The sequence below is a fragment of the Acanthopagrus latus genome, chromosome 12 (genome assembly GCF_904848185.1).
Source record: "Acanthopagrus latus isolate v.2019 chromosome 12, fAcaLat1.1, whole genome shotgun sequence".
NCBI lineage: Eukaryota > Metazoa > Chordata > Actinopteri > Spariformes > Sparidae > Acanthopagrus > Acanthopagrus latus.
Genome location: NC_051050.1, coordinates 3595350 through 3610142, shown reverse-complemented (window position 1 = coordinate 3610142; position 14793 = coordinate 3595350). Strand labels below are relative to the sequence as shown.

Genomic DNA, 14793 nt, shown 5'->3' with positions numbered 1-14793 from the left:
ACAAAGAGAAGGGAAGAGGAAGGGAAGAGAGGAGAACAAGAAGCATGGGTGAGAAGAGAGGTGAGGAGAATGTCTAACTGATATCAAACTATCCTTTCTCAAGAGGTAATTCTATCATGATTTTCATAACAATTCTCAACAAAGTTTTACGTACATCTGGGCTTTACCTGAAACTGTGTCACAGGGCTAACAGTGTTATTATGGGAGCACCTTTTTCTAATTCGTCCTCTTCGTCTCCCTCCCTCCCTCCCTGTCTCTCTTCTGGATGTCTCCTCCTAGGTTTTCCAGTTACAGCAGTTGCAGGAGGGCACTCTTTCCCACAAACCCAGAGTGATTCACATTAGAGCTCCATCTCCCAGTCACTCCGTCCTCCTGACTCCCAGTACGCTCCAGTAGAACCCCGGCACGTCTCACCCTGCCCTGCTGCTGCTGCTTCCAGGACGAACTGCGCCACTGAAGAAAATCAACCGTCGGTCCAACCAGGTATGTGACAAACAAACAACCTTTCTTTATGTTCTACTTTAAAATGCACAAGGGTTACAGGTTACTTTATCTGCAGCGGCTGTTTGATTTTCTTTGGTGGACTCTTGGTCTTTCTCTTGGTCTCGGAACATAAAAGAAGGTGAAAACATGGATATTAAAGGATCAGCTCACTTGATCAACGCACTGGTAGTTTTGCTGTCATTAGTCCAGTTTTTGAGACATCTGCCTTCACCCCATTACAATAGAGGTGAATGGATTATCATTGGTAGTATTCACAACATTGAAAAAAAAATATCAATGGAGCAAATATTTCAAAATCTGTAGCATGACTCGAAACAACTAAAGGTGAGTGAGACGAAATGTTGTTATTTGGCTGATTTGACCCTTTGGCCGAGTGAATGCTTTATACTGTTGTATTCTGTGCTCTAGACCTCTGGTGAATTTATCATGCCATCTTTTAGTGGTCCTTTAATTCTACTTCTCAAGAATTCTACATTCCACTCAAGATTCAATGTCAGCAATATCTTTATATTCTTTTTATTTTTTCATGTTTATTTTTTGCTTCAGAAGGCTGTTGGCACATTAATTCATGGATTTTTGCTTGTATATTAAAAGCTGGGTTTTGATTTTTTCAACTTGAGAATCTACATACTTAAAATAGTGCATGTATTCCCATGTGTGCCTTTAAAGGCTAAGAGATCCAATGAAACTTCAGAGTTAGAGAAAGTAACAGTCTTGATGCTGAGCAAAAAATACACCAGCAAGTTCAGCTGAAGTTAATTTAAAGCCTCAGCAGTTAGTATGAAATTCACTTTTTGTTTCATCAAAGCACTTCCTGATGAACTAACTTTGAGCCACTTTGAATTTATGTCATGTGGACAGCTGTCTCATCTTCGTCCATGCATGATCACTGAAAGGACATCAGTGAAATGTATCCACTCATCGCCGGTATCTTCGGAAACATCCTTGAGGAGCTGACATCATGCTAACATGTAGAAATTACAAGTTTTCTAGGATTAACGGAGACTGGACATCACTCATTCCACAGGAGGGTGAATGATCGACTGTAAAGGACTTGTACAGCCATCGGTACAACTGGCAGAAGGAAGTGGATGAATGGTCCTCTGTTGTGAAGAAAACAGTTTGACATTGATCAGACAAAAGAAAAAAAAAAAGTTTCGCACAGAAGTTCAGATGGATGTTCTGGTTCTCCTTCAGGTGTGATGGTAAGTCTACACACATTCTATTTGCACTAACCAACATATTTGGGTCCACTGCAGCAGGATGCAGCGACTCAGGGAAGGCATTCACATACGCACCATGAAGGCAAAGAGGAAAGTGGAGGAGATCTCCAAAGAGGACATCCAGGCTTTCCTCAAGAAGAACGCCTTTGTGCTGTTTACAGTCGCCGCAGTTGTTGTAGGTGTGTATATGCCTCTGCAGAGTCTTGTCAATGAGATTTAGACACGCAAACACTGAACACATTCCATTCTCTCTGCAGGTATCGCTCTGGGATTCACGCTTCGCCCGTATAAGATGACCTATCGAGAAGTTAAGTACTTCTCTTTCCCCGGAGAGCTGTTGATGAGGATGCTTCAGATGCTGGTTCTGCCCTTACTCGTCTCCAGTCTCATAACAGGTACGACACATGCGCACATTATCACAAATACTGATCTGTTTATGGAGAGAGGACTTGTCTTCTCTGTTCTCAGAGGAATGATTCATCTTCTCTTCAGTCAAACTTCCTCTGTTCAGGTGATATGAACACTATGGATATTGTGTTTCTAACCACTTTTCAGGTCAATTGGTGCTTCACGTCTCTCCTTCATCAGCAAGCACCACCTCATATCTACTGTTTACTTGCACTGGATATGAAATGGCGACTAAGCAGTCAAAGTACATCTGAGAAAGCAGCTCTGACAGCTGTGATCTGGTTTCAGTCACACACTCACACAGCAAGCTTAAATGCAAGATTTGGATTTATTAATTACAACTTTTTGTTCGGCTGTTCACACAATGTTTGTGGCGTCACCACAAACACTGACTGCATATCCCAAAACGGACTGCAAGAAATTGCATTAAATGTGTCCTCGCACATTTTGTAAAGGAAAATTTAAAATATCAGAAAGTAACTTCATAGTATACCAATTGAATAGGTTTTGGTTATACGCATTTGCCAGGGAGATACAGTACATCAGTTGGAGATAAAGTGGTGAACTTGGGACATTGGTTAGAAATCTTTTTTTCACAGACAGAATTATTTTTCATTCAAGTGATCTTCGTTCAACGACCTTCTGGTTTTCCAAAAGCTCACTGGTTAATCTTTTTTTTCGCCTCCAGCTCACTCACGAAGAGACTCCAGCTGATTGTTATAGGAAAGATTTGGTTCAAATCAGTTACAGAGGATCTTTCATTCTTGTAGCCTTGAGCTGCACTGGCTCTATTCTATTCTATTCTATTCTATTCTATTCTATTCTATTCTATTCTATTCTATTCTATTCTATTCATGGTTTGCAGCAGGTGAACTTCAGATTTTAAAGGCAGTGCACTCTGCCACAGAGACTTTAGAAAACACCGGGCACAAGAAAGAGAAAACATTTTTCTGTTTCTAAATTGCTGCAGTTCACAGTTAGTTTTTAGTCTAATAAATGAATAAATAATCAACTGTTTTGAATGCCACTATCACATTAACACTAGAAAAACAGCCGTCAGTGAACGTACCTCAGTCTGAAAAGGCTGTGTGTTGTGTGCAGATGTTCCTGTGTTGGCTGCTGAAGGTCTGTCACAGCAGCAGGAGCTCTGTTGTTTGGCTCAGTGACTGTGTACAACTAGCACATTGTACTGTTACGTTATCAACTGGCTTATTTTTCATACCCATGTAAGAAAACATCAAATGATCATTACAATAATAATGATAGTATATTTATAGTATATAAATATATAACACTTTTCAAGAAGCTCAAAGACATCTTACATGATGTAAACGTACCCTAGCAACACACTTAAAGATGGGCCTATGGATCTGTGGCCCTGGTTATCGTGGTGTGTCCAGCACCATTGTTGGCTCCTTTTCGGCCAACTGAGCGTGTAAAATGAGTAATCTTCAACTCAGTACATGAGAAAAGAAACAGAAAAAGAGAGGGAAAGCCTCATGAGCCTGTCCCAGTAGTAACCGTGATTTCACCCATTTAGTGCCGTTTCTCCTTATCTTTCTTCTCCACCCAAACCCTCAGGGAGAGCATCAGGCTGTGAAGCCACTTTCTGTGGTGACCAAACTGTGTAGTTGCACTGTCATGTAACGCACTGTGGCCCAAAATAAGTTTTTCTATAAACTTACAGTGTGAAAGAGGTGTCAGTAAAAAGGTGAATACATTCCGTCCAATACAATTTGGAAAGTCTAGAAGAGCCGCGTGATTATATTATTTTCTGCACATTTAAGTTAGCTAGGTGTAGCCAGCTTGGTTGGTGGAAGTCTCGTGTGCACACTCTAGAGGCCTCACAACACAGAAGATCCAGGTATTTTCATACTGCCATAACACTGAGCTGCTTTCATAGAAATGAATGCAAGTCCACCTCCATTGCTATGTGCAGATTTAATATAACGTCCTTGCCTCCACCCAGAGTCCTGCACGGGTCTTATTTTGCAAACCTGAACCCGCCTGTACCCGCCATACTTAAAACCACATCAGACCCGTTTTCCAGTAGTAGCACAAGTTACATTCCACATCCGAGCTGACCCGCTATAAATTGATAGTGATGCTGGACCCGCACCCAAAGGAAAATTAGACACATTAGATAGCCTACATTTAAGAAAACATTTATTGATTGCCACGCCATACAAACACAAGTTTAACTTAAGTTGAAAGTTGAAAACGCACAGTCTGCATGATGAAAACGTAATTGGTTTTCGCTCACAATAGCCTATATCCTTTATACAGTCAGCAAACACAGATCCAACCATAATCCAGATACGGCTGTAACACAAATAATAGGCTATCGACACAAAATAGCCTCCACGGTTGCCTACTATCAAACAATTTAGGCTTCTGTTACCGCCATGCAAAAAAATAGAATAGCATGCCGTCCACAGTGTCTAAAATAAACAGTGTCCAAATAACCTTAGCACGTGGCCCGGTCTTGTGAAACCAAAAGTTTAGGTGATACAGTAACAGGCAAGAGGTCTATTCAGTTCCTAATAAAGTGCACAAACAATATAGGCTGCATTACCGGATTATGCATCAAGCTATTAAACTTTATACAATTAGACTACAGGCCTGACGTGGCTCAATTTGTCTTTGATTGAATGAGGGCAATTTTGGCCTTCCTTATCCTGCGCCGGGGAATTACACTATCTGGTGTAAAATAAATAAATAAATAAAAAAAGCACCTTGTCATGCGCAGGTAGTGGAGGGGTTAGAGTGCATGCCACATATGCAGTGGACCCTTGTTCAAATCCCAGCCAAAGGACCCTTTGCTGCATGTCACCCCCTCCTGTTTCTCATCTACTCACTGTCAAAAATAAAGGTGTCTATACCTGACGAAATCCTTATAAACAAAAAAGAACATTATCCACTGTTGACAGTTTTATTTGACTCCTTTGCTCCTGAATCACATATCCAGCACAGGAGAAGTATTGCTTGCTGCAGGGACGACGAGGATAAATCTCGCAGTCTGAGTAATATTGGTAAACTCCCGACCTGAGCTCTCCAGGCGTCCGACCCAATCTGCACCTGTGTCCAACACAGTACATTATTTTTCACCCGTTTCATCCAAATTGTACAGGTCACCCATTGGGTTTTTATATGTAGGTTTTACATATAATTCATACTCAAAACAAAAAGAGTGCACCATGTCACAAGCTAACTGCTGCGTACTATAGTTTCTGTTACCTGGTTATCTCCATTAGCCATCCAGCTCGTGGTAAAGATTGGAATATTGGAGAATCAGGGATGTGTTGCTGTTTGCACCATTTGCACAGGAGCTTTGGGGATGGGGCTAGCTCATTAGCATGCTGACTATAGTAGAAAAATCTGCAACACAGTAAGAAGACGTCATAACATCAATTTTTTCAATTTTTTTGTTATTTTTCACATTCTGTAGATAATTTCGTTAATTTTTGTTTTGTTTAATTACTACATATTCCTACATATTGCACCTTAAAAGTCTGACACAATCTGTTCAACCTATTCAGAATCAGAATCAGAATCAGAAAAAGCTTTATTGCCAAGTATGATTTTACACATACAAGGAATTTGTTGTGGTGATATTGGTGCATGCATCCAATGACTATTAAGTGAAAATATAACAAATTAACAATATAAACTATTTTAAAAAATAGAAAATATAACAAATTAACAATATAAACTATTTTAAAAAGTAGAAAATATAACTATACAATATAAATATAAATACACAATCTGTTTTTTGGGTAAAAGGATAAAAGGAGCAGACCGGCTGGCAGTGAACAATTACAAGAATGATGTGCAAATGAAAATGCGCAAATGAACAGGATGTTCAAGGTGAGCGTTAATGTAACGCATAGAGTTATGGTGCTGTCAGTGTGACAGTAGAGTCAGTGGTACAGGTGGAGTGTGAGGAGTGTCAGGGGGGATTCAGGCCTTGTTGATAAGGCTGACAGCAGACGGGAAGAAACTGTTCTTGTGGCGTGAGGTTTTGGTCCTGATGGACCGCAGCCTCCTGCCAGAGGGGAGTGTCTCAAAGAGTTTGTGACCGGGATGGGAGGGATCAGCAACAATCTTTCCTGCACGCCTCAGGGTCCTGGAGGTGTACAGGTCCTGAAGAGATGGGAGGTTGCAGCCAATCACCTTCTCTGCTGACCGAATGACACGCTGCAGCCTGCCCTTGTCCTCGGCGGTGGCAGCAGCGTACCAGATGGTGATGGAGGAGGTGAGGATGGACTCAATGATGGCTGTGTAGAAGTGCACCATCATTGTCTTCGGCAGACTGAATTTCTGCAGCTGCCGCAGGAAGTACATCCTCTGCTGTGCTTTCTTGATGAGGGAGCTAATGTTCAGCTCCCACTTGAGGTCCTGGGAGATGATTGTTCCCAGGAAGCGGAAAGACTCCACAGTGTCAATAGTGGAGTCACAGAGGGTGATGGGGGCAGGTGAGGCTGAGTTCTTCCTGTAGTCCACAACCATCTCCACTGTCTTTAGAGCATTGAGCTCTAGGCTGTTCTGGTTGCACCAGGTCACCAGGTGGTCAACCTCCCACCTGTAGGCGGACTCGTCACCATCAGAGATGAGACCAATGAGGGTGGTGTCGTCTGCAAACTTCAGGAGCTTGATGGACTGGTGACTGGAGGTGCAGCTGTTGGTGTACAGGGAGAAGAGCAGAGGAGAAAGAACACAGCCCTGGGGGGATCCGGTACTGATAGTCTGTGCATCGGAGATGTGTTTTCCCAGCTTTACACAGATATTTATAGAATATGTGATGGTAAGAAACCGCCATACACACTGCAAAATGTAATTTTGCCACCCGACTTGGTGCTGGCAAGGCTTCTTTTCTTTCTAAAGAGCATATTTTGATACACTGACATTGACCATACTCCCATCCTGTGTCCATTAGGAATGGCAGCTTTGGACAGCAAAGCTTCGGGAAAGATGGGCATGAGAGCTGTGATTTACTACATGACCACGACGTTTATCGCTGTTTTCATCGGCATCATAATCGTCCTCATCATCCACCCAGGAAAAGGATCCAAAGATGAGTTTGGAAAGCAGCAGACGATAGAGCAAGTCAGTCCTGCTGATGCCTTCTTAGATCTGATCAGGTAGCACGCAAAGAAGAACGACAGTGTTTACAAATCCTGACTTTAACAGCACAGCATCCTCTCTTAACCACTGTGTGATTTCTCTTTTCAGAAACATGTTTCCACCGAACCTGGTCCAAGCTTGCACACAGCAGGTGAGCTTTACAACCAGGATATATTAAAATTACAGTGCTTTGTATTCAATTCGTAATTTTGTGGCAAGCAGCTCTGAAACCCTGCAGTGTTCATCACATCCCAGTGAATTACAGATCCAACAACATGCCAGAGTAAAGGACTGAAATTTTGTCTAAAAATGTTGTCAGAATGTTTCAGCTTGAACCTCACTTGAACCCAAAGTCAAGGTGTTAGCGCCAAAATTCTGTTTCTCTCCTCCCCCTTATCCTTTTTGCTCTCTCTCTCTCCTCCTGACACACATTGAACTCAGACACAGAGGTTTAGATGCTCAACCAACCCCCCATAGTTCATAACACTGAGCAATCTACTGTACATGCTCTAGTCTTTTCTTTTAAGTGCTGTATCGTAGGCAGCTGACCGTGTTCTAGGTTTTTGAAGACATTTCACCTCTCACCCAAGAGGCTCCTTCAGTTCTAACTAATTGGAGGGGAGTTGCAGGCTTTTAAACTCGGTGTGAGTGTCCTTGTGAGCTCTGAGTTTCAGAGTCATGAGGGCCACTTGTTGGTTATTGCCCCAACTGGCCTTCATGTGGGCTGTTATGGCTAGGTGATCCCTGGTGTGAATGGCTGTTAAGCTGTGTGGGGAGGGAGCTCAGTACTGCATTGTAGGTGGGTGATAGGTCATGTTGTAGGCCACGTCCTCGTCTCATTATGCTCTGGATCCGTAGCCTCTAAGTGGCATTTTAACTTAAATTAATGTTTTGAAGCTGATATTTTGCCATGCAGAACACATTGTTGTCTCTCTTTATTATGCAGCGTTGTACTGGTGAAGCCGAGGGTGAAGCCAATTACATTTACATTTTAGGGCTTTTAGCAGATGGTTTTGTCCAAAGCGACTTACAAATTCTATCACATTGTTACACTGATGGTAGCGGCTGCCATGCAAGGTGCAACTGCTCATCAGGAGCAATTTGGGGTTTAGTATCTTGCTCAAGGACACATGCAGTTAGGGGGGACCCTGAATTTGAACCAGCAACCTTCTGATTACTAGACGACCCGCTCTACCTACTGAGCTACAGCCGCAAAAATGTTGAGTGGGAGAATTTAAAGAATGAGAAACCTTTTTCCCCAGTAGTAAGGATGAGCCAGTAGGACGCAAAACAGCAATGCAGTGTCTGTTTCGGCTCTGTCAAGCTCCGGTGGTCTAACCTTGATCCTCTAATTCTTTCATTCTCCAGTTCAAAACCAAATATGGCAAGCGAGTGGTCCATGTGACGGTGACGGTGAATGACACCCTCTTCAACTCAACCAATGCCACCCAGGAGGTCATGGAGATCACCCGGGAGGAAGCGATCCCAGTGCCGGGTCAGGTGAATGGGGTCAATGCTCTCGGGCTGGTGGTCTTCTCCATGTGCTTTGGTCTAATAATTGGCAACATGAAGGAGCAGGGCCAGCTCCTAAGAGACTTCTTTGACAGCCTCAATGAAGCTATCATGCGGCTGGTTGCCATCATCATGTGGTAAGAGTTCATTCTCAGTGGGAGGAGCTTCTTGTTGAAACAAATGTCACCATCACACGTTTCTTCAATAACTCAGTGTTCCTCTTCTTCTGTCAGGTATGCTCCTATTGGTATTCTGTTCCTGATTGCAGGAAAGATTGTGGAGATGGATGATCTGACACAGATGGGTGGTCAGCTGGGCATGTATGTCATCACAGTTATCATTGGCTTGATGATCCATGCCATTCTTATTCTGCCCACTCTTTATTTTGCTATCACTCGGCAAAACCCCTTTATCTTCATCGCTGGGCTCCTGCAAGCTCTGGTGACAGCTCTAGGGACCTCCTCAAGGTAAGTCATACCCAACACTATCACACATCAACAAATGGAAAACACTTATTCCTGGAACAAACAGTCTTGAATTTTGTTACACTTGGTTGCAGCCAAACTCAAAGTTAGATATCTACTCTTGTTTTTAGCATAAAGACATATAGCAGGTGGAGGCAGCAGGCCTAGGTCAGTTAACAGATAAAACTGGGTTTGCTCAAGGCATTAATATGCTGCAACCTAAATGCCTAATTGTCAAACAGGCCACCCACAATGTTTTAGTGTTAGAATTGTTGGGCTGCATCAAATGTGTGAGAATATGTAGGGTTGAACTTCTTTGTAAAACCATCCCTCATTATGCACACAGTTATGTCATTTAACACTCACTTCCTGTTTGTATTTTAGTAAAGCTTTTGGGCATGATAACATCCCTAGTCCTGTACATTTTTTTTTTTTTTTTTTTACCATCAGCTAGCTGATTGACTTACTGTTATTGCTGACATTTTTTAACATATTACCTAGATCAGAATGCTGTTTGTTGATTTCACATTCAAAACAATCTCCACTATAAAACTGATTGGAAAACATTCTGGGCATGACTGGATATTGAATATAGTTGAATACCTTTAATACATTTGTTTTTTTTTGTTGCAGCAAGCTACAATATCAATATTTGTTGCCTGAAATTGATTTTCAGTTTTCGGAGCTGCACAGCGTGTTGTCTTTCTCTCACATACACATATATACATATTGCTTCACCACAAATACTTTACTTGGGCAGGCCAACCAGGTGTTTTAACTGCTGCTAACTTGGTGACCTATTTTTGCATTTCTTATTTTTTCATCTGCATTGGGTTGACTGGTGGTCAATCTGCCAGTCTAAACCTGCTATACCTTCTGTGCACCTATACCTAAACCAGTACCTGCTCTCTTTTTACAGTATGTCCAAACTGAGAATGCACACTGATTGTGATGCAGCCTCCCCTGTTTAATGTAGGCCATTGTTTTGTGAAAGACTGGTAAAAACTGAACTTCCACCTGGTTCAGCATCACCTTGGTTCAGCTTGTTGTCTGCTATTGTGAAAACTGTAGAACTGCAGGTGGAAAAAATCCAAAACACAAGGTATGTTTTTTATAAAATGTACTGCTGATGAAGAAAGTGCACAGAGCACACAGGGGATCTTATTCAGAAAAATGTTTAATATGCATCAAATATGTATGGTGGTTCATTGCGAGAGACAGTAGTTTTTTTTTTAATCTAATTTGAATTCTGACATAAATTACACATATGATGTGATAAGTGTCAGAGTTGGCTGCTGCAGTATAACTAAACTGACAGTAGAAGAACTGCACGGAGCATAGCATTACAAATGGTGATATGAGCACACACTGATACAGCGAAGTGCATTTGAACAAGATGCAATCACATAATCCCGCTCAGAAAAAAGGGAACCAAGTCAGACTAAAAATTTTATACAGAATTACGTGAAAATAGTCATCCATAAGCTCCACAGTAATGTATCACTGTTTCCTCAAACTCTAATTCTTTCTCTCCCAGCTCAGCCACCCTGCCTGTCACCTTTAAATGTCTGGAGGAAAACAACAAAATTGACAAGCGAATCACTCGTTTTGTGCTGCCCGTCGGTGCCACCATCAACATGGATGGAACAGCTCTGTATGAGGCACTGGCAGCCATCTTCATCGCCCAGGTCAACAATATGGAGATGAACTTTGGTCAAATCATTACCATCAGGTAAAAAATAACAACACTGGTGGAGAATAAAGACTTATTCTGAAACCGATAAATAAAATCTCTCATCTGTGAATGCCTGTGTGTTTCTCTTCAGTATTACGGCCACTGCAGCCAGTATTGGAGCTGCTGGCATCCCGCAGGCAGGCTTGGTCACCATGGTGATTGTACTGACCTCTGTAGGACTTCCCACTGATGACATCACTCTTATCATTGCAGTTGATTGGTTCCTGTGAGTAGCTATTTGTATCATGAACATGTGGACAATCATCCTGTAAATGATCCATTCAAACACAGCTATGTGTGACACATTGCTCTGTGACTGTAACATCCCTACATCAATCATCTATGTCAGCTTAACAGTCAGAAGCAGCTCTGTAGGTACTACCACCTAGTGACACACTTCTCCCATCTCCCTGGCGTCTTGCTCTACATCTTCCCTTTTGTATTGAATATTTTTTGCAATGAGTTTTAACATAGAAACATAATTAGGTTTCCCAAATTAATCATTTCAATTAGAATACCCTTCCCAGAAATTACTCAGCTAACTGGGGTAATAGGAAAAAACCCTTCTCTCCTTTAACTAGGATGGACCAAATATGAGTGTCTGTCAGACTTCCTTCATGAAGACAAGCCTGTCTTACACTGAACAGAACAAAGTACAGTGTTTAATGAATAAAGACCGGTATGTTTGAAAGCTAAGGGCTGTGGATGTAACTTATTATTCAGAAAATCATGTTTGATAATGGAGGTTTAAATATGTCTATCCTAAGTTACGGCCACTGTCAGTAACAACAGCCAGTGTGAGAGAAATCCTGCTGAGTTGAACATAGATATGGCTGCTGGTCCAGATAATATACCTGGCTGCTTACTAAAAACACGTGCTGATGTTATTACTGACATTCTTAACATCTCACTCTAACAAGGGACTGCTCTCTCTTGCCTCCAGACAGCCATCATTGTCCCTGTTCCTAAAAGGGCTACTGTGTCTAGGCTTAATGACTCCTGCCGTGTAACTTTCAGGCCCGTCCTGATAAAGTAGTTTGAGAAACTGGTTCTCCAGCACATCAGAGACATCATCCCTGCCAGTCTGGACCCTCACCAGTATGCTTTCTGAACCAAAGGTTCCACAGAGGCCATATCTACTGCCCTCCACTCAGTCTCCACACACTTGGAGAATAAGTCAGGGTGCTGTTTGTTTCATTCATTCAGCATTAGGTCAGCTTTATCTTCACAATATTTTAAAATAGAAAATAAAAAAAGAAATATAACAAAAGAAAAAAATGCCCATTATCCTCTCTGCCATTATCACCATTCCAATTCTAACCAAAGTGGGATGCACCTCAACAGGATGCTCTCGATGGCTCCTCTGTAGAAGGTGATCATGATTGGTGGAGGTGCTTTGTGCAGCCTCTGTAGGAAACCCAGGTGTTGTTGTGCTTTCTTGGTGAGTGCTATAGAGCTCAGGGTCCAGAAGAGGTCATGTAATCCGAGATGTGCACCCCCAGGAACTTAGATTCAAGATTCAGTGTTTGAATCACTGTTATGTTATCAGCAAATTTGATGATGTGTTTTGAGCTGGATGCTGCAGTACAGTCATGGGTAAGCAGAGTGGTCACCAGTGGGTGGCAGTGGCTGAATGTCTGCTGCCAATCCAGACTGATTGTGGTCTCCCCAAGAAGTCCAGGACCCAGTTGCAGAGAGAGATGCTGAGGCCCAGGAGATACAGTTTTCTGATAAGCTGCTGTGGAATTATGATGTTGGGGTGTAAACCCCTAAACCTAATTCAACACAGAGTCATCCACACAGCTTATTGGAAAACTAAACAGTCGGATCAGATTGGCAGTCACACCTCCTCTATGTTGATAATAATCATTTCAAGAGCAGAAAAAAGTGCTTCACAACAAAATTACAGAGAAACAGAGCAAAAAAAACATCAAAACAGCCAGCCAGACAGTAAGCTAGGGGCAAACACAGAACATAAAATGGCAGGCACACAAGTTTAAAATAAAATTGTCTTTAGCTGCTTTTTAAATGTGTCAACTCTTTTCACATTACATAAGTTCAACAGAGAAGAGTTCCCTTTGTCTTTAGCCTGATGCTAGGAACAGTAAACAAACTCTGGTCAGCGGACCTCAGAGTCCTGCTCGTGCTGCAGGGCATTAGGAGCTCTTGAGTGTAGGTTGGTATCTCACCATGCAGGGCTCTAAATGTGATTACCAGGATGTTGAAAGTAATTCTGAATTGTATGGGCAACCAGTGTAAAGACATAAGGATTGGTGTTACATCAGATATTTACTGCAAATTTTACAACTTGTAAATGGTTGATGGAAGTTTTTCTTAAACAGCTAAAAAGTGAGTCGCAGTTTTTTAACTTGTGAGTATTTTATCTCATTTCAGTTAGATGAAACTTAAAAAAAAACAAAAAAAACATCAAAGTTAACGTTACCCTCAAAAACAGCTGGAGTTACCTATACCCCATGTGTTGTCACACCCATTTGCCCTTCAAATTCCCTTTTTTTCTCTGGGTTGTAGGGACCGCCTGCGTACCACAACCAATGTTTTAGGGGATTCGATTGGAGCCGGCATTGTTGAGTTTCTGTCTCGACATGAGCTTCGCAGCAAAGACGTGGAGATGGGGAACTCAGTGCTGGAGGAGAAGGAGAGGAAGAAACCTTACAAGCTCATCTCCCAGGATAGTGATTTTGAAAATGACAAACGTGCTCACAGTGAATCAAACATGTAGTTCAAACTTGGAACAGCTGCCACATCCGTTAACACGTACCAACACTTGCACCAGGTTCTAGTTTTGGGGAGTAGGGACCTAATTGTGAGATGTTGTTGTCAACTATAGTTTTACTGTCATTATTTCACACTTTGGATTTGTTAACATGTCTTTATTGTCATGTCCCAGAGGTGAATTTCTTACATTCCTATTTCTCCTAAAATCACCAAGAAGGCATCCTTTAATACATTCATCTTCAAATAGGACTGGTAGTTTCTGCTGTGTATGTGCACTACTATATCAGATATTTTTAGCTTCATATCAACCTGATGTAAACGTTGAGGTGAAAGTACATTTTTATATATGTTGGATGAAGGATTTAAAAATTGAAGTGGTGTTTTGGAAATAAACCACAGAGCATCTAAGACCAGTTAGCAGGGACAGAAAGACTGCAGGGTACGATTAGTCCCATACAGTCATGTGTCATGAGTTAAGTGATTGCTTCTGAAGATATCATATGAACAAATTATACATTCAGACATTTACCATTTTGTCACTAGGACACGATTAACTCGACTTAAATTCCAATTGTATCTACATTTTCCCAGCATTAGTTGGTTAGTATTGTGGTTATTACAGGCGATTGCAGACATTTTCTGATTCAGTGGTACAGCTTCTTTCTCACACACCTATAATTGCATATGCATGTGTGTATGCACATTCACATGTTGACTATGTGTAACTTGCTGATTTTTTTTTTTTTTTTACCAACATTACTAATTCACTGTAGACATGAGACAAGTAAATATGTCCGGTTATTTGTACATGTTAAAGCCTCTGACTTCACTACGAAGGTTGAAAACAGATTTCCGAGTATTGAGCGAAATTCAACAACTTTTTGTGAGAACAGTTGTCTTAGCTCTTGTTTATTATATCTTCAGTGAAATAAACAGAAAAAAAAAAACATTTCTGGCCTGTCTCTCTTTTGTTGAAAAGTCAGGGGATGTTTCAGTCAATTCAATAAACTGTATTTTCTAATTGTTCTCATACAGTATGCAGATCTGTTTTTGTCCTTATCACTTTTATTTGAAAATAACATAACTG

At 41.5% G+C, this 14793-nt stretch overlaps 1 protein-coding gene across 1 annotated transcript; it reads left to right on the top strand.

Moving 5' to 3' along the window:
- The first annotated feature begins 1767 nt into the window (after positions 1–1767).
- LOC119030060 (excitatory amino acid transporter 1-like) lies at positions 1768–13979 on the top strand. Its single transcript, XM_037117387.1, has 9 exons — positions 1768–1906; positions 1985–2122; positions 7072–7276; positions 7368–7410; positions 8628–8908; positions 9005–9238; positions 10773–10967; positions 11062–11196; positions 13500–13979. The coding sequence occupies exons 1-9, from the start codon at positions 1768–1770 to the stop codon at positions 13708–13710; spliced, it is 1581 nt and encodes a 526-aa protein (XP_036973282.1). The 3' UTR covers positions 13711–13979.
- The last annotated feature ends 814 nt before the right edge of the window (positions 13980–14793 follow it).